Source organism: Furipterus horrens, unplaced genomic scaffold, assembly GCF_987537825.1.
Source record: "Furipterus horrens unplaced genomic scaffold, mFurHor1.1.pri manual_scaffold_8, whole genome shotgun sequence".
Lineage (NCBI taxonomy): Eukaryota > Metazoa > Chordata > Mammalia > Chiroptera > Furipteridae > Furipterus > Furipterus horrens.
Genome location: NW_028327178.1, coordinates 13,860,133 through 13,887,788, shown reverse-complemented (window position 1 = coordinate 13,887,788; position 27,656 = coordinate 13,860,133). Strand labels below are relative to the sequence as shown.

The 27,656-nt window shown below is 37.1% G+C and overlaps 1 protein-coding gene across 1 annotated transcript; it reads left to right on the top strand.

The window, feature by feature from the left end:
* Positions 1 to 5,393: 5,393 nt before the first annotated feature.
* Positions 5,394 to 25,294, top strand: CUNH18orf54 (chromosome unknown C18orf54 homolog). Its single transcript, XM_090285085.1, has 7 exons — positions 5,394 to 5,694; positions 8,221 to 8,988; positions 9,256 to 9,406; positions 12,581 to 12,683; positions 17,410 to 17,541; positions 19,726 to 19,796; positions 22,779 to 25,294. Exons 1-7 carry the CDS (start codon positions 5,412 to 5,414, stop codon positions 22,849 to 22,851), a joined length of 1,581 nt encoding a protein of 526 aa, XP_090141211.1. The 5' UTR covers positions 5,394 to 5,411; the 3' UTR covers positions 22,852 to 25,294.
* Positions 25,295 to 27,656: the final 2,362 nt, after the last annotated feature.

Below are 27,656 nucleotides of genomic sequence, written 5' to 3'. Positions count from 1 at the left end.
TAGGTGTGGCAAATTTTGCTTCTGCAGTGAATGAGTTCAGGAGCTGGTGTCTCATTGGTCCTTTGGCCCATCATCTACTTTTCTGTGGGAGAAACTGGCTGGTACGGTGGAAAGCGTGACAACACAGAGTTGGATTCAAATCCGCCTTTGCCACTCGCACCAGCTACATTATTCTGGATAAACTGCTTAACTTTTGAACCTTAGTTTTCATATTTATGTCCTTTTCCATATCTATAAGTTAGGAATAATGCCTGTCTCATGAAATCATCATAAGGATTGAGTTAATAATATCTAAAAGTGATTGAAACAATGTAGGGCCCCTTTTTGGTGACCAAAAACATTAGCTTCTGTTCTTAAAATGGACAGGTCTAAAGCTAGCTGAAAAAAAAAAAAAAAAACCCTCCAAAGAGCTGCCTCAGTAAACCTTCATAAAGTTTAATTATCAGAACGTATCTTCCTTAGCTCTCCCCTAAAGCTCTTTAGGTTGGAAAATGAGTGAATCTATTTCCACTTGTTTAGTTCTCCAGCAAGGCATGACACTTAGTTGACATCTCTATTTGAAAAGTTTCTGTAAACTCCTTTCCTACAACATTCTTGGTTTCTTTACCTTTCCTAAATGACCTAGTCCAGAATTTTAATAACGATTAAAACTCTTCTCCAAATCCTCCTGGAGCCCTCCATATCTCTTAACATGGGGAGGAGCAAAGCGTAAGTAGAATTATTTTGATCCACGAATTACATCAATTTATTTAATAAGTGCCTTTATATTTTCTGTGTGACTTACATTTTATGTCCTCATCAGAAAACACTTGCACATTGCATATGCCCCAAGATGGAGGAAAAAGGTAATAAGAGAAATGTTAAAGATACTGTCTATGAAAAGAACCGTGAAGAAATTATTTTAAAGAAGGACAAAAAGACATTTTGGTGGAGTGTGGATTTTAAACATCTAACTCTTTAAGCTCATGCCATTAGCAATCCTTGGCTGGTCTCTGACCTGGGATATGTATCACAGTTCTTTATTTCCTATCAGCAACATACCTGATATTGACTGATACAGGAATTGCACAGAGTATTGGAACACACCAATAGAGCGTAAACTCGTGCAGGAACTCTGTCTTATTCATTGTCAAATCACCTAGCACTTACTGCCACGATAAACATATTTATTTGACCCACTCAACTGAATTTTATAGCTTCCGGATTTTTTTTTTTTTTCATTTGCTAAGAAAAAAGGGAAGATTAAGTTCAGTGGGCTGGAGAGTGAAAACAAGAAAGAGCAAACCATGAAGACCCCCGTTGTATTACCGGGTGATGTACCATCGGATGAGCTGCAACATATTCAGGTGAATTAATCAAGGATACCTTCGCCCACAGGGTCAGTGGGAAATGAACATCAACCAATATTGAGAGGGCATCCTTTCTCGATACACCACTTGGTTGAAACTGGACTCTTCGCACCTCACATGCAGAGCCAGCTTTGCAGACAAGTGCACACAAGCTGTCGAGTGGGTCTTCACATCTGTTTGTATAATGGACTACCTGGCGGGGTCCCCAGTCCGAGGTGCCCCAAGGAGTCCGTTAAATCCCATTCCTGGCCAAACACCCTCCTCCTGTCCCGCATCTGCTTTGAGTGCCAGGGGTTGGCTGGAAGCCCAGGAGGGCAGCGCTGAGAGATAAATAAAATGGGGAAGGCACTGAGGAGGGAGGGAAGACAGTGGTCTCGGGAGCTGACCACTGCAGACGTGAGGGTCTTATCTTGTAAAGGGGTGCTCTGAAAGCGGGGAACCAAGCTCATTTGGACGGACTAGGGAAGTGGAGCTGATTCTCGGAGACTGAAACAGCCGCAAGTGCCCAAGTGTCCCCTGCCGAGTCCCCTCACTTAGCTCCGGGAGCCCGGCGAAGGAGTCTCGGCCTGTCAGCTGGGCAGTGTGACCGTGAATCGTGGACAGACGTAGTCCAGAACTCCCGCCCCCGCGAGGTGAGGAGGGAGAAACTACACTTCCCAGAAGGCAGTGCGGCCTAAAGCCCCGCAGCGTCCCCTGCCCTCAGACCCCCGCCCCTCGGCTTGCTCGCAGCCCCCACCCCTCCCGCTCCGGCTCCCGAGCACTACGCATGCGCATGGCCAGCCGGCGCCATGTTGGATCAGTTTGAAAGCCTGCGCGGGCGTAGCGCTCAGCTGTGACGGCGGAGGATGCTGCGAGCTAGCGGTTCCCGAGGCGCGTCTCTATCTGTGTCGGAGAGGCTTTGTGGCGTCTCCCCTCCGATTACAGGCCTGCGCTTTCGGCTGGGAGTCGTGGAAGCGTGCGTTTTTATTTCTTTTTGGAACTTATTCTGCGAGTTCGGCCCGAAAAGAGGGTGCGTTTTCTAGGGGCGTCCCATCCTTTGACAACCCATGGGAAAGGCTCAAAGACAGTGGCGGGGAGGGAAGGGGACGACTTCTCCTGCGGGAGGGAGTCTGTTGAGAGTCCCTGGGAAGGGGACAACTTTAGGGGCAGGGCCCCCGGGCGGGGGAGGGTCGCGGAATTGGACCGAGGGGACCTTACGTGCGCCTTCGGGGACTGGAAGCGTCGATTGAAGCTTGGTTGGGGGTTGGGGCGTTTGGGGCCGTCGCCTCGAGAAGCGCAGCCCGCACCCCTGGCGCTCACTGTCGCAGACCCCTGATGGTTTCTGAGGGGCCTGTGTCTGCGATGGCTAGAATCCCGCAGGGAGCGCGTGTCCTAGATGCGGGGGGCGGGTTTGAACCCAGGGCCGGGCGGGGACCGGACGCTCGGGTGCGGGGGCGCTCGCAGGCCTGGCTTTGCCGGTTTCTTGCTGCTTTTTGCTGTAGACTATGAACACGTGTTCAGTTTCATCACATAAATCACAGCGCTGTTACTTCTAAGAACTGTTAATTCTTGTGAGCTGTTCCCATTGGTTATTTAACACAGGACATTCTGCTTTTGAATCAAAGGTAGTTGAAATTTGTTGTCCTTCGCGTAACGTTCTGTTCGGAATGATGGATTTCCTGATGCAGATACGAATGAGTGTTTATGGAAGAAATGGTAAGTAAGATATTTGGGGTTTGCGTTCAATTCCTGTGGGAGAAGTGGGTAGATACTGTAAAAAGTTTGGGTGTGTGGGTAATTGTTTGAAGAAGGGTGATAGCTGCATAGGGGTTTATTAATTTTTAAAAAATTTTGTATACTTTTGGAGACTGCACAATGAAAGTTCAGTTGTGGATTCTTTTGTTTGTTTTGCCTCCTGTGAATTAAAATAAATTTACTACCCACTTAGTGAGAACTAGAACCCATAAGCTTTGCCTTTTTAGGGTTTTGTTTTTGTTTTTGAGGTTTGTAAAGTTAAAACCAGTAACTTGTGCTGTGTTCAAATAAGGGAGAGAACGTTTGATTAAGCTTAATATCCGATCAGTATTCAATCGAGAAAATTTACTATCAGTGAGTAGGGTAAAGAAAGAGCAAAACTGGCTTAGTTAGCCATTTTAAAAATATATAGATTATTGAATTTATTGGGGTAATGGTTAATGACATGTAAGTTTCAGGCGTACAGTTCTGTGATACATGATCTGTATACTGCGTTCTGTGATCTCCCCCTGAAGTCTAGTCTCCTTCCATCGTCATGTATTTGGCCCCATACTGTTTTCTGTGTCTGTGAGTTTGTTTTGTTTGTGTTGCTTTCTGTTTTATAGTCCACATGTGAGTGGAATCCTTTTCTGTCTGACTTATTCCACTTGGCATGATACTCTTGAGAGCCATCCATGTTATTACAGACGGCCACATTCCATCTCTCGAATGGCTGAGCAGTGTTCCATTGCATCCATGTACCACACCTGTATCGTGACACCCACTGACAGATGCTTTGGTTGTTTCCCTGCCTTGGCCACTGTGAATGATAGTCTAGCCATTCTCTCCTGGCCTCCCACTCTCCCAGCACTCAGGGAGGTCAGAGCAGAGAACCGTTGATGTTCTGGTGCTGCTTCCGTCCACTGTCAGCTCCCTTGCGAAGGCAGTGGCATGTGGTAAGGCTGAGAGGCAGGATGACGTTTTACTCTGTCTTTTCTTTCCTAAATGGAAAACCGCAGTATTTTAAAGTCAGTTTTGACAGTTAAGAGTACACTAAAAGGTGTTATAACTTAAATATTCCAAAACACAGTGAAAAGGTAAACATATTCACTTTATAACATCATAGCATGTGTTAAGTCCTAGGCATTAATCTTATTTTTAGTACAGAAAGTCCATTGGTTTAACTTTAAAAGAATGCCGTATCAGGTACTGAAGTAGTGCCTGTTCAATCTGTTATTAAGTTTTCAAATATAGATCCTATTATTGCTATACTAGGATAGAAAGGAATTCCCTCACTTTTAATAGTGAAAAAACAGTAAGGTGAGTACATTGTCAGTTTTCTAATTATTTAAGTTTCCTATTAAAGAGAGGTGGGCTGAATATGTTTAATGTAATAATAAAAAAATAATGAGGGTAGTATGAAAAATGAAGGTCAGGAAATTAGTATTAATATTGTTTTAGGAAAAATCATTTTGGGTGTTCATCTTATGATATGACTTGTAGTTTATTTCTTTATGTTTTGTTCTCTCAACTCTTTTTAGGTGAAGGGGTTTGATAAAGTTACATATTGGTATTTATAACATTCTTCTCCCCCATTTTTTCTTGTTTCTAATACCTCATTTGATGCCTTTAAAATATTATTGAGCAAGCCCTGGCTGGGTAGGTAGGTTGATGGGAGTGTCGTCCTGATACACCAAGATTGCAGCTACTATCCCCAGCCAGGGAATGTACAAGAATCTCATAAGAATTAACCAATAAATGTGTAAATAAGTGGAACAACAAATCAGTGTTTCTCCCCCCTTCTCTTTCTCTCTTCCTTTTCTCTCCCTCTTTCTCTCTCTAAAATCAATAAAAAAAAACTTAAAGAACTATTGAGCACCTACTATCTGTAGTGCATGGCGGTAGACTTATGAATTGAAAATATTATGTATAGGGGAATGTTAGGTATTGTGATGTCATAAAATATATCAACATAAGAAAAGACTGTATGTACCTCAGTAATCTTTAGGAAAAAAAAAAGTGAGTACTCTTTTCTTGGTACTTTCCATGCATGTTCTCAGATAATTTTAGTATACATAATTCCAGGCGTATAGTAGGTACTCAATAGATGTTTTCAAATAAATGATGAAGGCATTCACAACAGTTAAAATAATAGGAAATCTATAATGTATATTACCTATAAAGGATTGTATATAATGCATTTTATTCTTAAAAGAAAATCATACAATTTTTACATATTTAGTAATTTCTCTGCATATGGCTGTTATTCCTTTTACTTTTAACCTTTTGTTTTTGTGTTACAGTTATTTCTAAGAGAAGTGAACAGATATAACCGATTTTGAAGAAGGCATGGCAAAATCCAATACAAAACACAGAGTTTGTTCTCGGGAATCTTCAGTATCTTCTCTGTTAGCAAGCTGCAGCCTCAGTGATCGTAATTCTTCCAACTATGATAGGTCTTTTCAGTACAAGGATAAACTGTACAGTTCTGCATCTCAGGCTCTACAGGCCTATATTGATGATTTTGATCTAAGCCGGATGTATCCTGGTATAACCACTGGAAAGATTAACATTAACAAATGTCCTATTAATATGCCAGAATCCTCCAACTATATTTATGAACCAAACAACGGTATGCTGCTCCTCCTCCTCCTCCTCTTCTTTTTTGTCTTCGTCTACCGATTTAAAGCATTTGAGAGATGTGTTGTAGTCTTTGAAAACTAGATGCTTCTTTTTTTGTTCTTTTGGTGTAAAAATGACATTTATAATGTTGAGATCTGGATATTTTTCTTAAAAGATTCTGTAATTGTTTTGTTTTCAAGAATTTTCAGCGAAGATCTCCTTGTGACCTTAGAGGGGAAGCTAATGAATTACAGCAGGTGGCTGATCCTAAATCTTTAAACTCTTTTATTATATAAGATTGGTGCAAAAATAATGTCTGATTTTGAGGTCTATTTTAAAAATGAAAAAACTCATGATTATGAAACTATTCATTTGTTAACCTCCTTTGCTTTCTAGAACCTCATTCCATTTGTCAACTAGCTTATAAATGCCACGCTTGTAAAATTCTTTAGGTTTTGAAGCAAAATATGAATCCAACTTGTTTTCAACCTCTTCTCTTGATGTCAACCTAAGACCGTCAAAATGGTTCTGTAGTCCCCGAAACATGATAATCAGAAGGAGCATGAATGGTCAGGAGAATATGGAGGATGAAGCAATATTTCCCAACCAAGCTCTTTCAAGAAATTTTTGGTGAATCGAGCTGTGTGAGGACAAGCATTATTGTGATGGAAGATGACACCCTTTCTGTTGACTAAGGAGGGTCATTTTTGTTTTTTTTAAAAAATTATTTGTTCATTTATTTATTTTTAGAGAGAGGGGAAAGGAGAAAGAGAGGGAGAGAAACATCACTGTGTGGTTGCCTCTCAGTCGCGCCCCCAACTGGGGACCTGGCGTGCAACCTAGTTATGTGCCCTGACTGGGAATTGAACCAGTGACACTTGGTTTGCAGGCCGATGCTCAGTCCATTGAGCCACACCAGCCAGGGTCGCTTTTGATTTAAAGCTGCTTTCAAATGATGAAGTTGTTCACAGTAAAGATTAGCAGTGGTTGTTTGGTTGTTCTCTAACAGTTCGTAATGGACAATTCCTTCCATATTCCACAATATACTCAACGTGATCTTCTTTGGATGAAGTCCTCCTCTTGGTTGTTGAACTCATTTTCCTCCTTGACTGATCCACGATCAGTGGCGTTTAATGTTAGGGTAAAGGATCCACTTCTCAGCACCTTTAACGACCCTACCTAAAAATGGTGCCTGAAGGTGTCTCGAAAGCAATGATTCACAACAAGCAACACCCTGTTGCAGATTCTCTGGAGACAGTTCATGAGCGACCCATTTTCCAACCACTAAAACCTTTCTGATCCTTTTCAGTTGGTGTAGCACGGCTGTATGGGCTACGTTAAATTGTTCTGCACGTTCTCTAGAGGCAATGGTGGGGTTTTCTGTGACAACAGCTTCCAACACTTTGGAATCAAGTTTTTTTGGACAACCCTCTTTTGGCTCGTTTTTCAAACTGAAATCCCTGCTTTGGAAATGGGAAAACCACCTCCTGCAACTTCTTTCAGTCACTGCATCGTCCCCATAAGCGCTCTGAGTAGACTTTGCTGCTGTACTTGCATTGGCACCTTTATGAAACTCATAGAGTAAAACATTTCTAATGTGGTCTTTAGATGGGACAAACATGGGTGCAAGTATTGTGGACGATTATGAACAATACTTTGATAATCTGAAAAAATAAGGCATACATTAGTACTGTGACATCAAAAAATTATAAGAAGAGGCACACATTTAATAAATACTATCTAAAACTTTCTTTTAAAAAAGTTAGACATTACTTTTGCACCAACCTGATAGCATAATGGAAAGAGCATTGACTTGGTGGTTATAGCTTTCATTTACTACCTGATGATTTTAAATGAATCTCAGCCTTTCTTAGTTTATACTTGATCAATTCCAATGGATGGCATAGTGTTGTATTAGTCTTCATGATCTGTATTCTATGGGATAATAATATTCGTAATAGGTTGAGTTTTTACTTGGTAAGGCTTTTACGAAGACAAGTTTGGAAAATGCATCTGTCGATAACCGAATTACTGAGCGCTTATGAAATAGCCCTAGTATGGAAAAAGTTTGCATTCAACTCTTAAAAGAGAAGAATTGGAACAGCTGTTTACTGTGTGTTCATGCTATTACAGAGTTAGTAGGCAAGAAGGCAAATTTTTTTTTCCACCTAATCGCATATTATTTTCCTGTGTTGCAGCCAGTATTGAGTGACCAGTATTAATGTGAAAACATTAGTGTGTTGGGTATGTCTAGATGAAAAAAGTTGAAGAAACAATAAATTAAAGAACATAGGAAAATTCAGGAGGTTGGGGAGAAAAGGGTAGAAATTAGTCAAAACAAATTGATATGTGAAGGAAAACATGTCCTATTTAATCAACCTATATCTTTTATACTTTTAGTCAAAGCTTTAATGAAGGTAAAAGGAAAGTGGCAAAAATGGTTCTTAAATTCTTAATTCTCACTTACTTTTGAATATTTTGAAGTATTTTTATATGTGATATGGGAAGATAAACAGAACTATGCTTTGTTTTTTAGCTTTTGAAAATTCCGATCACAAAAAAAGTTCCTTATCTTCTGGAAGACGGACTATTAATGACATAGACTCCATTAGCCTAACAACTGATGATCTATTAAAACTTCCAGCAGATGGATCATTTTCTTTTACTTGTGTTGGGCAAGGTCACAGAATTAGCAAGAAAACCAAGAAAGGCACGGGAAGAGTGAGTTCATCAGACACTGAAAAGACTAAAAATTTTCAAGAACCCTCCACTGTCATGAACAAGGATAACTTAACATACACAAATATAAATGGAAAGCAGTCTCATAGGTTAAAAACTTTTAAGCATGTCAATAAGACTAATAAATGCATTTCTGAACCATCTTTATCTTTTTCCAAGAAATCATCTTTCCAGGACCGTTCAGAACACAGTCTTGAAAAGAACTACCCAAGATGGCTCACTGGCCAGAAATCTGACCTCAATGTTTCAGGGATAACTAGTATACCTGACTTCAAATACCCTGTCTGGCTCCACAATCAAGACTTGTTACCTGACACAAATAACCAAAGGAGTTATGAAATATTTAAAGAAGAGCAATGTTCCCCAAGGCATAGTTATCAGGCACAAAGAACTTCTCGACTTATGAATAAATCAGATGGCTTTGAATATTCTTTTGAACCCTCAAACATTTCAGGTTTCTTGAGTGGTGATAAAGGATTAGTTAATAAATATAAATGTGATTCTGAACATAGCCAATGTCAATGTGAAAATCCATTTCCAGAAGAATCCAAAAAGCCATTCAGTGGTAATTGTTTTTTGTTGTTTGTTTGTTTGTTTGTTTTTAAGAACCAAAGAAAATGATTATCTTTTAAAAGTTTTTACGGTTTTCATTTATGTAACAATTAGTAACTAGAAAATCTCTTTTCTCTCTTTTGTTTAAAATGTCACATTTTGACATAATTTGCTGTTATAGATATGTATATATTCCAAGCTATCTGAATTCTTGATGCTTTTGTGAGATTTTTGCTGTGCTTTGCATTTTATAAAAGAATTAATGTAGTTTTTTAAATAGGTGACAAAATTGAATTGCTTATCCTGAAAGCCAAGAGAAATCTAGAACATTGTACTGAAGAATTACCGAAGTCTATGAACCAGGATGACAGTCCTTGTTCATTAGATAAACTTGAAGCAGAAAGATCATGGGAAAATATTCCTGTTACTTTGTAAGTATGTTATAATGGAAAAGTCATATAAGGTCATTAGTTTTTCCAAATGAAAAATATGTGAACGAACATCTGTTTATTTTAAAATAATGATAATTAGCAATGTGTTCAGAGATGCTTTGCTTTATATTGCATTTTTCATTTGTTACCACAAGATGGTGCAATGTTTCATAACTTGGATACATTATATAACTTTTGCCTTTGTTACATGTTCCTTTTGTTGCACTATAAAACATTGATATATTTTTAATATGGGAAATTATAACCAAAAGCAACTATTTTGCAGAAGTGGGAGGGCTATGAAATTCTTGTTACTTTAATTTTACTTTTAATTTTACTTTTTCTCCCTTTATATATTTCTGTATATTAGTTATCCATTTCTTTTCATTTACATTTTACTTTCTCTTTCAGTCGTTATCTCCCTTAAATGATAGTCCATTTTTTATATTGTCTATTGTATAAATTTTTATAATTCCTGAGATTGTTTTCATTAGTGTGTTTAACCTTTCAGTGACATAGTTTTTCAGAATAAAAAGTGTTCAACTAGGTAACCGTGAATGTGAGCTTGAAATAAGGATTGGGAGGTTAGGTAGGAAAGCTTTTTCTAGTGATGATATTGTATCTAGACTTAACAGAAATGCATTCTTGGTAAGCCTATATCCTGCCTTAGGTTCTGATATTTATTATATTTGTTATCTAAGCTTTTACTTTGTCATAGATGGAGTTTATTGGTTCCTGGGTTTTTAAAAAATTACTTTTCAGTTGAATGTCTTTTTTTTTTTTTTTTTTTTAATGTGGATATTGATTATGATACTGGTTTGGAATTCCAGTTCTGTCACTTCCTCACAGAGACATTGTACAAATTATGTTTATTTTGTACAACTTGACTTTGTACAAGATCTTGTACAAGTTATTTTACTTTGGTGTTTTTGTGAGGATCCAATTGATTAAAAAATAAATAAAGATACTTAAGTTAGGATATCATGATTACCTCTAAATTATAATTGTGGTAGTTATTATTCAAAATATTTTTTACTTAGTTTTGTTTCTCAATTGTTGGTTCAATAATATCTTTTTTAAAATGGGTTAATAATTGTACCATTTAATTTTTAAGTTTATCTTTTTTATTTCTTAACTTCTTATTATCAGTTATTTTCTTCTGAATTTAAAAAGTACTATAGCTGCAATACTTTGCTTTCATTTGGAACCAAAATAGGTGAGCAGATAATACCCCAGATATTTAAGAGTAAAAATTATTAATGTATTTTGTAATTAGATAATATAACTTCTGACTAGTATAATTATCATCATCAGTGGTTTAGCCCAGTATTTTGCATACAGTAGTTGATGTTGAGAAGATTGAATCCTTATAGTGATGGGTATGTTTGTATATAACATTACTGATGGATTGTGAGAAGAAAGGATAGACCTGACCTCAATTGACATTGACAAATTGTTACTAGTCTATCATAAAAACAAAATTGACTATGTACTCAAAGTAATATGTAAAAAATTGACTACACCTACAACCAGATAATTGCTTTTTTTGTTTAAGTTTTTACAATGGAAAATTTCAAACAAATACAAAAGTGGAAGAATAGTATAATTCATCCTTATGTACCTAGCAACCTAGCACCCATCTTCAGTAATCAGGTAAATGCTTTTGATAATGGTGGATGGATGTACAAATTCTTTTGATAAAGAATGGGAGAAAGACTACTTGAGTGCAATAAAAAGCTCAGAGAGAATTACAAATCAAATGAATCAATAATAGAATGCTGCTTATTAAGAAAAACTAGAGTTGTGACATTTACATGTTATAAAAAGACTTAGATACCTGAGTACTTGAGTTAGAAGCATATCTCATACTGCTATTTAAATAAAAGAAAGAATGAGCTTATTCTCTGTGACTAATAGAGTTTGCTTTTGGCTGGGGATGCCCTTTTTTCTTCTATCTCTTAGATTAATGTGCTGGTTACATAGAGTTAATCTACGCAGTATTTCTGTGAGATAAATAGGACTATAAATGTAGAGATCGAAGTTCAGATAAATTATGTAAGGTCATATATTGAGTGGGATTGGAATTTGAACTCAGGAATTATAACTTCAAAATTGAGCCTCTTCCTCTTCTATTATGTTTTCCGTGTTCATGCCATTTCTGGAGGGGGACGTCCGTCCTATTGCTTTGATGTGTTAGAGCATGTAACTGCCATCCCCATAGAAAATCCTGTAAATTTTGGGTAGTTTTGTGTATTATCTATCATTGGGTAACTAACAATGTTTTACTGGAAAAACTTATTGCTTATTTCAAATAAGTGAGCTTTTAGAGCATAGCCTATAATGGAAGGCTTATTTGTTTAGTTGAAAACTAACATCTTCAGTTTTTTGGTTTTTTTTTGTAGTTTTTTCTTTTAGCTTTAAAGGAGAAGCAAGGAGATAGGGAAGGTTAGATTCTGGTATCAGTTAAGGAAATAGATGAGAGAATTACCAACCAAAATCAATATGAATCATATCTATAATGGTTATTTCTTGGTGACCATTTATATGTAAATGATATAGTCGGCAGCCGTCTGTCTCGAGAGACGATGGTGTAGCTTCTTAAGAGTCTATCTGCACCGCCGAGAATGGCTGTGCAGTCCGACTCGGGAGTGACACGGTATCTGTTTCCTCCCGTGTTGAATCGACATCTTGCGATGACGCTGGAGTGTCCTCTCCAGTGAAGCTGAAGCTACAGAGCCTGGGCAGGGTGATATGGAGGGTCTGCTGTTGCCCATGCAGCAGACGCCCCCTCTCTTCGCAGCTGAAGGGTCCAAGGGAAAGACGGAGTCAATACAGCTTGGCTTCAGGTGCGCCGCAGGAGTTGCCGGTGTTGACTACAACGTCGAACCGCCTTAGGGACTCCGGCTCCGGATTTTCTGTCGGGGTTTACTCCCTTAGCCTTTCCCCTGAAGAGGTCTGCCGCAAGGCAGCGGAGGTTTTTTGGAGTCAGAGTTTTCCTTCTCTGATGTGCCCTGACTGGAAGATCGAACCAGCGACACTTAGCTCGCAGGCCGACGCTCAATCCACTGAGCTAAACCAGCCAGGGCAAATATGTAAATGATAACCATTCAATTATATACTAATTTTTATAAATTGGGAACTTAATTGCTATCTTGTATTTTAAATTCTATTTAGCAAATCTCCTGTTCCTGTTAACTCTGATGATAGTCCTCGACAGGCTTCCAGGACAAAGTGTGATAAAGGGTTCCTCGAAGACTTTTTAAATAATGATAATCAGGTGGGTGAAGATAAATCTTTTTAACTATTAAAAGCTTACTAATATGTAGATATTAATTTCTAAGTTATTTAGATGTTGTAAAACAAAAATGACCCATATCTCCTCTTCCCGGACACATATCCATGAAACCATCACTCCTAGAATTATTGATAATTTAAATATTCTAAAGTAAAGGGACATGAGATTGAACTCTTCCAGAGAGCCTAAATTGTCATCACAATTTTGTTTTCTGGAAAACATATAAAACAGACCATTATATTTTCCCATAGGGTAGCTGATGATTGAGGTTTGTGTTTCTAAGGTAACATTGCAAATCTCTATAATTAAAAAAAGAATTGTATTTATTTTTAGAGAGGGGGGAAAGGAGAGAGAAAGGGAGGAAGAGAAACATCAATGTGTGGTTGCTTTTTGTATGCCCCCAACTGGGGACCTGGCCCACAACCCAGGCATGTGCCCTGACTGAGAATTGAACTGGCAACCCTTTGGTTTGCAGGTCAGCACTTAATCCACTGAGCCACACCAGCCAGGGCTAAATCTCTATAATTTTTAAAATAGGAAAATTATTATCTAATTTAGTAAATCAGCATATGTTCATCTTGCAGGTAACCCCAAAATAAAGTATAAATGTGCATATGCGCACATAAGTAATAATGTACAATTTGATTTAGAAATGTAAGACATGGTGTTAAATATTAAAATAATATTTTTGGTTTCTTAACATCTAGAAGATTTGAGAAGTTGAACACTCAAAATAAAAATTAGCTAAAAATTTTAATAAAATGTCTTTTTTCCTCCAGTGATATTTACTACAGAAAGTAGAGGTTGTCAGAATATGTCTGACCTTAGTGCTCTCTATAAAATAGAGAGCTGGGTAAGTGAAGCTTAATTATCAAGTATTTATTTGACAAATATTTGAGTACCAAGCACTTTTTGGGGAACATATTCCTAGTAATGAATAAGAGAGGAAATCCTTGCCTCTTATATTTTTAATTCTAGTTGAAGAGACAAACGAAACAAAAATTTAATATGTAATATATGAGTACTGTAACTGTTATGAAGAAAAATTAATTGGGAAAGAGAAATGAGACTACAGTTTTAAGTAGGGTAGTCAGGGATGACCTCTAATGAACAAAAGCCTAATAGTGAATAACCCAAATGCCCATGGGGAAATGACTTTTTGCGTGTAGAGGTTATAAGTGCTGAGACCCCAAGGCAAAAATGGGTTTGGCACATTCTAGGAATGGCAATCAGAGTCCAGTCAGTGTCGCTCAATCAGCAGGAACAAGGGAAGGATCGCTAAGAGGTAAGACGAAGAAGTAATGAGGAGCCAGACCTTGTATGGACTCTTGAGCTATGGAATGAAGATTTTACATTTTACCTGAGGAGAAGTCACTGGAGAGTTTTGGGTGGAGGAACGAAATAGATTTACATTTAAAAATATAAAGTGGGGGCTGTATGAGCATAGGCTTAAGAGGAGCTGGAGAAGGAGCAGAAGAGGTAGGAGGCTTTTGCAGCTATTAAGGATAGGGATTGTAGAGGCTTGGATAGACTGGGTACATGGGAGGTGGTTGGAAATGGTTAGACTTGGGGTGTATTTTGAAGGTAGACCTGGTAGGATGGAAATAGAGAGAATCTAAAGAATGAATCCAAGGAGTTTGAGCCAAGCAAGTAAAGGATTGGACTGTGCCGTTTACTTAGGTAAGGAGCACTGGTAGAGGAACTCATTTGCAGAAGTATTTGTAAGTTTGAGATGGATGAGTGTTAAATACTATCCAACTAATTCCTTTCCTCCTGACCATACGCGAATAACCTCACTACCAAGGTGGTTTTGTTTGTTTGTTTTTAATAATTTTATGCGTGCAGAAAGTTGCAAAAATAATATAGATAGTTCCTGTCATCCTTCTCCCAGCGTCCCTCATGTTTGTATTGCACCGTAGTACAGTGATCACAAACGGGGAATTAACATGGGCACAGTGCTGTTACCTCACTGCAGACCTTACTGCAGTTTCACCACTTTTTCTACCAAAGTCTTGTTTCAGGACCCAGACCAGGATTCAGTGTTGCATTTAGTTGCCGTGTCTCCTTAATCTGCTCCAGTCTGTTACAGTTCCTCGATTTTTCCTTGTCTGTCATGACCTTGGCACTTGAAGAGTATGGGTCAGTTGGCAGTTTTGTAGGTCGTTCCTCATTTAGGGTTAGTCTCCCGTTTTCTCATGATTAGAATGTGCTCATGCATTTTCGGCAAGAATGCAAACAGTTGTGCTTTGTGCCCTTCTAAGTGCATCGTATCAGAGTTAATGATACGGTCGACTCCGTTGATACAGATATCTGCGTCCTGGTTTGCGCCGCTGAAATAAGCCATAGCCCGGGTGGCTTCAGTAGCCAACAGTTATTTCTCACAGTTCTGGTCTAAGGTCAGGGTGTCTGGTGAGGTTCTGTTTCTTAGTTTGCAGGTGGCCATCTTCTCCGTGTATTTACATGGCAGAAAGCAGAGAGGAAGCTTCCCTTGTGTCTCTTATAAGGACACAAATTCCATTCCTGAGGGCTCCACACACACTTCTCCAAATGCTATCGCATTGGGGTTAGGCTTTAACATACAAATTCTAGGGGAACAAACATTCAGTTTATAGCAATGTGTTAATACAATAATATTATATATATATGTAATTATAGAAGTATGTTTTGAAAATTTGGTGTCTACTGGCTTCCTCTTTAGTAAAATTACAATTTGCCTTTGTAATGACTGAGTATCTTAGAGGAGATACTTTGAGACTATGCAAATAGTCACAAACTTTGATCCACTAATTTTAGTATCCGTTGATGGACTTGTCTTTTCTTCTACATTATTAATTGAAATTCTTGTATAATGAAGAACTGTTCCTTCTCCTCCATTTATTTGTTTATTAAATTATATCAGCAGGGGCTCATAGATACTTATTTTATTCTAGGTTTACAGTGCAATATTATTTATTTTGTTGCTCACATTGTTCTAGTTTAGGCCATAAGGAGTTCCTTCAGGTTGGCTTTTGTGTCTTTTTGACATGTCCCTATTCCTTTTTTGAGCACTTCTTTGAGGACCCATGGTTCTTTTGATTAGAAAATGGTGTTTAGAAATGATAAGACCTAGGTATTAGGTGTGCTTATTGCTACTGGGTTGTTATTCATTCTAAACTTTCTCAACAGGCCTAGAAAATATGTATGTTTACTAACCCACACATACACTTCTATCATTCTATATTTATATGTATGTATAAAGTTGTGAGTTTCTACTTATACCTTTGATTGTAGTCCAATACCACAGTGTTTGTTTTAGTCTTTCTTGTTCCTTATTTGTAACTTCTTTCTCCGCTGGTGAGAATCCTGACTCTTAATGACCTATAATAGCTTTACTTATTTGTTCAGTCTTAGTATGCAGATAGTTTCAGAATTGCTAACCCATAACTCTGTAGGAAACAAATTTACTAATTAGATAACATTATTTGTGTATAGGTCTGTTTTTTCCCCCCGTCTTTAGCCTTACAATATCCAGTCAAATACTGGTTTCCAAAGTCACTTTGGTTAATATTTTTCCCCTGCCCCCTTTCATGTTATGTGGTTTCAGCTTTTTCTTAAGTGAATAACACTCCTACGACATGGATGTACAAGTATCTGTTTAAATCTCTGCTTTCACTTCTTTGAGTATATAACCAGAAGTGGAAGTGCAGATCGTATGTAATTCTATGCTGATTTTTTTGAGGAATTGCTATACCATTTTACACGCAGCTTCATCATTTTACCTTCTCACATCATGTTTTATTTTTTAATTTTTTCAGTTACAGTTCACATTCAGTATTATTCTGTATTAATAGTTTCAGATGTACAACATAGTGGTTTCTTAAATCCTGTTCGCATAACTGTGGAGAGGTCTTTAAAATATTTTTAGCTATTATGCTTAACTTTGAATCTCTTCATTGGTGAGAGCCGACTTCTAATATTCTTAAGCTAGTCAACAATTTCCTTTAGACATGAAGTTATTGTACATATACTATCTATGTTGAAATGATGTAAAATTACAGGCATCTTAAGAAGCCAGTTTGGCACTTTGTGGGTAGTTTTCAGGACACAGCAACTCATGTGAATAATGTAAAGAGTTTTAAAAAGAAGTTCAAAAATATCCCTTACAGATTCTCTTAAAAGAATCCTGACCCCTTATGTGGCTAAGTGCTATTGCCTTCTTCAGATGCAGGTAAGACCAATGTTAATTGATTTATGAGTGTTTTTTGGGTAGCAAGGAATATGTGGCCCATAAAGAGGTGAAAACCAGTATTCTGTGTGTGGAGAATACTGTATTTAAAATTCTAGTCCTTGATCAGCTGATAACCAGCTCTATTTACATACCTGAAAAGAGCAGGTTGGCTTACCTGCTCTCTGGGGAACTTTTAGTTCTAAAAATCTATGATTTTAAATGTAGTAAATGAATGCATTGCAAATGTAAACAAGTCGTATTCATTTTAAAAGAGCAAAGACTAGAAAGGATATGCCAAACTATTAATGATGATTGTCACTAAGTAACTTCATCTGGGAACTGGGTAAGGAGAGGTGATAAGTTACGTACAAATTTCAAAACTTTATTGATGTGTATTGTTTGGGTTTCTGCATTAATTTTGTATTGGGGAAGAATAATACAAAATACAACTTTTTGCCCCTGAATTTGGATAGTTAATTGTTTATCTGTTTTAACTTCTAGAGCTGTACCCTTTCTGGAGGGAAACATCATGGTCCTGTTGAAGCCCTGAAACAAATGTTATTTAACCTTCAGGCTGTACAAGAAAGTTTTAACCACAATAAAACTACAGAGTGGAAAGGAGAAGTTAAGCAAGTAAGCACAAACTTGATTTATGAATTGGGATCCATAAAGAGATAAGATATCTTTCTAGATCTTTTTTTAGTTTGACCTCTAGTTTTATGTTAATAAGCACGCCACATAACATATGTTGTAGAGTTGCATTATTCTTTTTTTCAGAAAGTGACTAACTAATGAGCAAAATAAAACCAGAGGCGTGGAATCCCGGACTAGACTGACAGCTGTAAGAGGGGACTGGGGAGGCGGGGACTGATTGAAAGAAGGTGAAGGGATTAGTCAGAAAACATACATGAAGGACTCATGGACATGGACAATGGTTAGGGGAATGATTATGGAAGTGGGGCAGGCTTTGTGGAGTGGGGGAAGGGGGAAAAAGTGGGACAACTGTAATAACATAACCAATAAAAATTATATATATATATGAAAGTGACTTACTCGAATTGAATATTGTTAAATTTCTGCAGTTGAAAACAGTATTCTCTCACTTGTCATGGGTATTACGTTCTAGACACCCCCCAGGCCCCCGCGAAGTAGGAACCTTACATTTATTCTACACTCTTAAACCTACGTAACTTTAACAACATACGTATACAGTACCGCAAAATCCTGCGATATAGCGAAAAATCTACGATAATTAAATATAATATTTTTAAAAATCCCGCGATACAGTGAGGTCATGATAAGTGAACCGTGATATAGAGAGGGACTACTGTATTCCTGAATGGATTGTTTTATTTAGTTTATGGTTATAAATACAATACCTTATTTATATATGATGGTGTCACAACTATAGTATGAAAGGATTGTAAGAGTTGTTTTTTAATGCTCTAAAAATTATTCTGTATATCTGACATATATTTATAAATTGGGGAGGTCTAGAAAACCCTTTCAACATTGGACTTCTCCACATACCTTTGTTACCTGAAATTTAATGTTGGTGCCATGTATTTATTGACTTCTGAGTTAAGTTATGTAAAGTTTTATTTTTCTAGCCTTACCAAAAACACATGCTTTTCGATTTTTGAGAGAGGGGAAGCAAGGGAGGAAGAGAAACATCAATGTGAGAGAGAAACATTGATCAGTTGCCTCTTGTACATGCCCTGACCTTGACTGAACTCACAATTCAGGGATGTCCCCTGACTGGGAATCAAACTCGTGACCTTTCGGTTTACAGGATGACGCTCTCACCAAGTGAGCCACACCGGCCTGGGCTAAAGTTTTATGTTAAAACCGTTGAATGTTTATGTATTTCCTAGGAATTCGGAAATCTGTTTCTGCTTTAGGCTAGTATTCTGTAGGAGTTGAATTTTCTTCATAGTAGTATAGAGTTTGTGAATATATTGTTATTTATAACTTGGGAAAATGTTTACATAATCCCAAGTCTGAGTGTAAATTCTAATTCTGCCACTTACTAGCAACTGCAGTATTTGTACCTCTTTAGTTTTAGTTTTTTCTTTTGTAAAATAAAGTTGTTGAGAAATTAAGACAGATTATATATAGTATTCATTATAGTGCTTGACACCACATTAAGGACTTAATAAATACCTTACTAATAAAATACCCTAATAATAAAAGATTAAAAACTTAAAGAATGCCCTGGCCTATGTAGCTCGGTCAGAGCACTGTTCCGTAACTGAATGGTTGTGGGTTCAATCCTGGTGAGGGCACATACCTAGGTTGTGGGTTTGGTCCCTGGTCCAAGGGTGTACAATCCACACTCTGGGTGCTTATGATCCCCTCTCTGGGAACAGGTGATCGCGGGACTGGATGCATATGGGAGGCAGCTGATCAATGTTTCTCCCATCAATTTTTCTCCTCCCTCCCTGTCTCTAAAAGCAATTAAAAAATGTCCTCTAGTGAGATTTTTAATCTGTCCTTCCCCTCCCCTTTTAAACATTATTTAGACAGAGCCCAGTTCATAGAAGTCATAATTTCAAGCCGAGATTTGATTTTTATTGGGCACACATTTAGAAACATACTTTAGGACAATTGAAAGATGACTCTTAAGTAGCAGTTGTATTTTTAGAATAAAGAGAAAATAAAAATATTTAATGCTTTATTGAAAATTATTTGCTAGAATTATTTCTTTGTAAATGACAATATTTTTTACTGTTCTTTTTAATCACATTAAATAACATTGAAGGTTATAATTACATAATATTCTCATTATTTTGTCACATTTGATGTTTTTAATAATAGGTTTCAGAAGATGATTTCTCTAAATTACAATGGAAGGAAAATATGTTTCCTGTTACCAGGTCACTTCAAAAGTAAGTATTCTCTACTAATTTATGAATATGTTATGGATACAGATCCATTTTAGCCATCTCTTGGATTGAAATCAGGTTACAGAATGGAATTAAGTAGTTCTAAGGATATAGTAGGTATAGTTAAGCTTCTCGGGACATAGTGTTTCATACTGAAGTTTTCTCTTAATCCTGTGCTATTTCCTATTTAAAATGTTCTTAGAACCTAATGAGATAACCTTAGACACCTAAAATATAAGGAATGTGAATGGCTTAAATTGATACTCTTTCATTTCTGAATAATAGTAACAATTTGAGATTAGTATTGGTGTGGATATCCTGGAGGAACAACTTGTTCATGGCATGCATTTTCGTATGTTCTCACTAGAATAAATATGTAATAATAACTGTATTATTATTTGACCTATATCCACAGAAACCTAAAGTAGATACAATGTCCTGGATAAAAAGGTTGAAATGCCCTGCTGTTGTTAATGCACCTATTTTCTTAGTTACATTACTTTAAATTTAAAAGTGGAGAAGAACACAAGTCTTTTTATGGGCAGAAGGGAAAAGTATTTATTTATGGCTTTGATTGTGAATATGAAGTGTCCTCAGAAGGTGGTGTACTGAGTTTAGGAAATGTTAAGATTAAAATTTTTTACTTCCGTAACATCATTTCACTCAGCTCTACTCAGTGTTGTAGCATAACCCTTAAATTGATGTTTTCCCTATGAGTGTGTATTTTCACTTTTTTAGAAAAAATCAAGAGTAATATTCTACAATTTTATCCCCCACTTCTCCCTACACATACCTTGGAATAGCACACTTGATAGCCTCTTCTCTAAGTAGATTGTTTGTTCTCAGCAGGGCAGATACAAGTTAAATGAAAGAAGCTGCCAGCTGATTGTATAACTGAGCTAGGGAAACTGAAGATTCCATTTCTACTTAGCTTTTATTATTCCTTCCCATCACAACACACCCCTCCTCTCTACTCCCCTCTCTTCCTTTCTCCCTGACATTATTTTAAAGGCATAAAATAAACTACATAGGATTAGAAAGGAAACTAATGAGATTGAATTATAGTTATGGAAATATTAATTATCCATTTAGTGATATGTGATTATTAATTAATGGATTTAAAATAAAACTACATTTAAAAATATAGGCGAGTTAAAATTCATTTTGTAAAAACATAATTTGAAGACGTTTTGCATAGCTTGAATAAAAGCATTAGATCGTGGTGTGCTTTTTACCTACCTTTCACGTGTTGATCAGCGAACAATTAGAGAAAGGGAATTTTGGAAAGCATTAATTTCTGGATTACCAGTGAGACCTTACTATTCAGTGGATCAACAACTAGGCTTAAAGCTGTCTAATAGTTGGGCCAATTATGTCATATAAACTTCTGAACTGTAAACAAAGACTTGGATAACGTGTTCTGGCAGTGGCTTTGATACCTACTGTAGTTTTGTAACTATCATAGAACTATTATAATGTTGAACTAGTGATAAGTTGCAAAAATTCTGTGGTTCCTGCAATGACTATAATGTAATATGAAAATATCTCTGATTTCTGTGGCATATGAGGTGATAGGTTTTGGTCTGTTGCTTACGTGCATAATGGAAAGATTCTAATTTACAGATAGTATTTAGTGAAAATAAAGATGAGGATTTTTTTCCCAATCCTGTTTCATAGACCCTTTAAACCCAAGGGATCTGTGGCCATTGGGGTTGTAAACAGTAAGAAAGACAAGACTAGTCATTTGCATCTTTCTTTCACTTGAATCACAGGTAGTTACATAACAAGCCTGAAAAGAGAAAGGAAGATAAGTCTCAAGTATATTTACAAATTATCTTTTTTCTCATAACTGTACGTCTCTATGAAGAAAATAATTCTTTAGAGAGGTATTACTATAAGATATAGAAATGATAGGGTCTAGTTAACTTCACCTAATTGCTTAGTAACTTTGGGTGTGTTATTGTCATTTAATTAAAGAAGATGAGAATCTTGAAAATTAACTGAAGTTGCTGAAAGGGTAGCAGAATCCAGATTCTTCTCTTTAATTAGTTATATTTGAGTACATGTCCAAGAAAGAGAAATGGGAAATACATAAATATAGTAATTAACACTGCTAGTTTCCTCTACCTCTTTATCTTGAGTAAAGTATATGTATTTTATTTAATATACATTTATTGAACCTGTGTAGAGACTGTAAAATAGGGTGTTATAATTACCACCTTTAGCTCACGTTAGTAGTTAACCACTAGGGATTACTGCACACCTATGTTACTTCTGTTTTTCTTGGTCTCTTATTTATCAGAGATCTGAAATATGATTGATTAGTATGGTTGACATTTTCTGAGTGGCCCTTGGGTCTGAAGGATAGGGGTGGAAAAACTGGAACAGCACTTTTAGAGGAAGATTGGAAAGTTAAGGGCCTCTGTCTTCCAAGTTTATTGAACATAATTGTCACTTGTTTCCTCCATACTGAATAAAAATGAGTTTTTCTCAGAACTGTAACTGATCCTTTAGTGTTTTTTTTTTTTAATTTTAGTTATCTTGAGTGTACATTAAAAATAAATGAATTGTTTCTGAAATCATATACACAGTATACCAAAAGAAAAGTTATTATTTCACAGACCTGTTGTGAAAATTACATGAAGAAAAATGTTTTAAGTGTGATGACAAATGATACCCTTTGTTGTTTCATACTAAACTTAATCGGCAAACTGGAAGAAAAAAATACCTTGAACATCAAAAATAAAATTTTTAAAAAGTAAGTGTTGTTATATAATTTTAGATGAATTGTTTTAACCCTTAATTATTCAGATATCAAAGTTTTATAAGGAAACTTTATCAAAGTTTGATATTTGTTATCCTATAAATTCATTCCTCATACTAATTTTGAAGTTAATAAACAATCCAGTCCCCATTTCTTGCTGTCTGCATTCCTGTTCAGTCTTTAATATTGGTTTATAATGTGTTTTATACTTTCTGATGAAGGGCTTTGCACCATTTATCTCGCCTGAGAGACCTGGTTGATGATACCGATGGGAAACATTCACCGAAAACGTGAAGAGGAAAATAAAAGTCTAACAAATAAATAGTCGCCACAAAACAAAAATGTTCTTTTTTCTTATTGCTTAAACTGGCAAAGTAATTATAGACTCTTCAGATTGGTTCAATTATGACATACAGTATTTAAAAAACAAACGAAGTTGAATATGTCTGTCTATAGGTTTTGTGACCTATCCTCACTTTGTGCCAAAATACCAGAATGTGAACTGGAAGGACCCACGCTATGTGCTATAGCCTGACTTTGGTCTTCAGGCCAGCAAATGTCTGATATTCAAAGATGGATGATTTCCGTTCTTGAAGCTCACATGGACTTAACCTTCTTCAGCATCCTCATCATTTTATCATTTGTTTCCGGATTATTAAGAAACTCTTCCTGGTTTCTAGTTAAACTCTCTTAAGTGGAATAGACTTTTTGATACAATTAGTATCTGCTTCTAATGAGCTTAGAAGAATATCAAAATTGTGTATCTTATCCATATGGAAGTATGTTACTTTTAAGTTTTGTAAATCAAATATTTAAGAAATGTTGTATTTACAAATAACATTCATAATGAGGTGGTTCAGTGCTAAAAGGAATATTGTTTTATGTTGTGAAATCCAAGAGAGCTTTATTTTTAATTAATGCTTTGATTTTGATTCTCTGTAAGATAATCTTGATAATACCTGAGAGTTTACAAAACATTATTGGGGGGGGTGAGAATTTAATATTTTGATATTATATTATTTTTTAGATTTTAGTTTTAGGATTACCTCAAATTAGTAAAAAATGTGAGATTAGTGACCAATTGCTTTATGAAATTTTATAACTAAACTTAAAACAAATACGGGAAATTATAAAGCAGTACTCTTAACACTTGACCCAAATGGCAGCATTTTTGTTAAGTCTTTTTATTGTCAAATAGGAAATTCTAAGTACATTAGGTCAGATAATTTGCTTTTTATTTTCTTCAAATTTAATGCACTATATAAAACTTTTATTTTAGAATTTACGTAAATGTCAAAAATGCAGAGTGAACCCTGTCTGTCTGTTCTTGGCCAGTTAGCCAGAGTCACCATGCTGCCCTTTCTGCCCATTTCGGGAGTTCCTGCTGGTGACATTCTGCTTTCTGATCATGGTCTTCTGCTTCACAGCTAGTAGTAGTTTGCTTCCGATCAAACAAGGCATTACTTTGATGATTAAAAACGTGGCTTAGCTGTTGCAGAATTTAAGCAGCATCAGGTGGATCTGGGGTGCTTATGCTCTAGGCTTAGTGAAATCCACCATTAGACCAATTCTGAGGAAGGCAGAGAAGATAAAGCTATCATGTAATAAACTTAGTATATGATGATCAGACAGAATCTATAGTATGTTTAGCAAGCATCAATGAAGGGTTCATGCTGTAATGACTGAATAGCACTGGTTTGGTTAGTGCTTCCGTTTGCAAGAACGTATCTCCAATACTCAATAAGATAAGCCCGTTCTAAAATTTTAAGTTACAGCTAATGTTTTAAGAAACTTGATTATATTTAGCAAAAAATTATTTTCCTCTTGTTAAATATGGAAGTTTAGTTTTTTACCTAAAAAGAACAAAGTTATTGAAATGATTAATTACAATCTTTTAAAAACTACGTGGGAGAGTCAACTAAGAAAAAATCTAAATGATAAGTGTTCAAGAAATTAAAGAATTCATTTATTACATGTTAAATATTTCAGTATTTTTTATTTTGAGATTTCCTGGGAAAACAAGGGGGAGGGCTACAGTATTAAGACTGTCAAGGTAGCAGTTTAAAGCAGATAATGAGGACAATTAGATTTTTAAATTGCAATCCAAATATAACATTATAGCAATCTTTTTCTCCCTTTTAGGTATACTGAAAAATATTAAATAAGATATTAAATTTTTCAATTGAGTAGGAAAACTATTTAACCTAATTCCAAAAGTTATTTGAGGTCAAGGGATAAAAGTGTGATGCATATATGAAGACAAAACTCAGCTGTATTTTCCTTATTATCAATAGCAACTCTATTTTTAGCCTTTTCTGTGATAATTCATTTCAGCTTCATGGAGATTTCTGACCAAATTGAGGAACTCTGTCTTGGGTTTGCTTGAGTTATATGTCTTTTTATGTTATTTCTTGTTGAAACTTATAAATGTGGATATTTTGGTATTCTGTATTCAATGTTTATGATAATATCTTGAAGTTACATATCCTTATACCCAAACGTCGCCTGAAGAGAAGTCATGAGGAAATGCCTTTCCCACCTGCGTTTTGGATGTACACGCAATCACTCCTAGGTTTGGGTTTCTGTTTCATCTTGCAGTCACACTTTTCGTTGTGTCTCAGAAGCTATTTGGTGGAAGTGCTATTGCGAAGAAGTTTATTTGCCAAAAGGCAAGTGGTATGAAAGGAGACAGAAGAAGTAATAGGCCAATAAAATTTATAATTTCTGAAAAACTGAATTCTCTTCAAATGTGAGACTGTCGTTCTGTTGCATCTGTCACTCGGACGCCTCATGCATGCTTCCAGGTGGTTTGGGCTGCAGGGCCTGTCACAGTGATTGGGACAAGCCTAGGCCCACACCGGAACGTTTTACTTGTTAGGTATTTTCCCTGTGATATTTGAAGTTACTCCTTTCCTGCTTCTCTGCTTCCTTTCTTTCCTTCTTTATAGTCTGTGGCTAAGAGCTTTTTTCTTTTTTTGAACCAAAAACGTCTTAGCTTTTTACGCTCCCAGTTTATTCTTCACTGTCCTTACCTGAGACCGGACTTGTCTGTGTTGACACCTTTTCTCACAACAACTTTTACCACAATGTAACGCTTGTGCGCCCATGGCAACCTTGAGCTTTCCTCCTCTCACTTGCACCTCTTACACTGCAGACCAGCGCTGTAACCGTATGGTTTGTTCCAGCAGGTTTGCTGCAGCGAAGTGCTGGGCTCAGCTTCTCACGTCATATTCTCACCTTTGTGCGTATTATTTCCTATACTTGAAACACTCAGTTTTCTTTCATTTAGATTATCTAAAGCTTCCTCTGCTATTTCTTTAAAGCTCTGACCAAGTCTTGTATTTCCTGTTTCAAATATTCTCACCTTCCAAACTGGTAGGTTGGCTTTTTTTCCTTCCCCCCTCACTTATTTAGCTATTACAGTTCTTGTTTTATTTTGGAAATTTTTTAAGTATATTTTATTAATTATGTTGTTACAATAGTCCCAGTTTTTCCCCTTTGCTCCCCTCTGCCCAGTACCTGCTTCCCCCAGCAATCCCACCCCTCTTAGTTCATGTCCATGGGTCGTGCATATACGTTCTTTGGCTTCACCCTTTCCCATATTATTCTTAACTTCCCCCTGTCTATTTTGTACCAACCGATTATGCTTCTTAGTCCCTGCACCATTTCCCCATTTCTCCCCCTTCCCCCTCCCAGCTGATAACCCTTGAATGATCCCCATACCTATGATTGGAAGAGTTATTTTTTTTTATGTCGCTGCTGCTGTTTATCAAATAAGATCGACCTTTCGGTATTTTGGATGGCTTAGCTGTAAGCTTTCTAACCCCTTTGAGCCCTCAGAACTTTAAGGTTTTGAATTTGTGTATGTTTTGCATTCCATCAGGTATAAACTGTTTTGCAGACCTGGAACTAAGTCTAGGAAAACTCTCAGTGGATGGTTTTCATTGTGTTGCTTCTTTGAGCCTGGTTTGATGGGAAACCATCGCTCTGGGCTCAGTCTGACACCGAAACCACACAGTAATTTTCAGCAAAGAAATGTATTAAAAAGTTTCAGACTGATGGAAAAGATGGAAGAGATACAGGAGAACGTGGTGTGATACCCAGAGCTGAGGGAGAGCACGGAAAGGAGGACACACTTGCAAGAGGTCCCAAGGTGTGGGTTCGGGCCTGGTTGGACTGGGTGGCAGGGAAGTGTACTGCTCTGCCAGGCCCGGGTTTGTCTTCAGTCAGCAGGCAGAAAGCCACGTCCAAGGTTCAGAGAAGCCGGAGCTGGTGACTGCGTCTGGGTGTGCAGAGGAGGCTGGCAGTCCCAGTGCTGGCAGGACACCTGCACCAAGAGGTATTAGTCTTGGAAGGGTGGAAGGAAAGGGGTCGCCGGTCTGGGCCAGGTCTGGGCAGTCGCCAAGGAGAATCATACATTCTGGGATTCTGACTTGATCCTGTGCTGGATGTCTTCAGGCCCGCCTTGTTACTGATGGTGCTGAGAGACGGAAAGGACAACTGGCAGAGAAACCGATCAGGTTCTAGAAAGGTTTTGGTGGGAGAGGACATCAGAAGGGAAATACAAAATGCCATACCTGTCTACCTCTACCCTGTCTGTTTTGCAGCATATTACATAGCCTGTCCAACCACGAAGTGGACATAAAGGTAAGATAGCAAAATGTCAGGTCATTTAGAAAACAGGCACAGCCCTGACTGGTGCGGCTCAGTAAGTTGGGTGTCCTCCTGCAAACCTGAAGTTCACTGGTTCGAGTCCCGGTCAGGACACACGCCTGAGTTGTGGGCCAGGTCCCTGGCTGAGGGTGTGTGAGAGGCAAGCAATGCATGTTTCTTTCATATGTTGATATTCCCCTTCTTGTCCACTCTAAAAAAATCTAAATCTTAAAAACAGCCAAAGTGAGAAACCTTCAGGCACTGGTTTCACAATCTAAGGAATTGGATAACTTTGCAAAAAATAGTTCTGAACGAGGAACCTGGGACTATTATTATAAGTGTTCTGGAATTATATGACTGATAATCAAAATATCAGAAATAGAGTGCAATTGTTTCCAGTACTTTTCATCAAGGTGGCCATTTGCTTTTATAGGAACGTTCCCTGT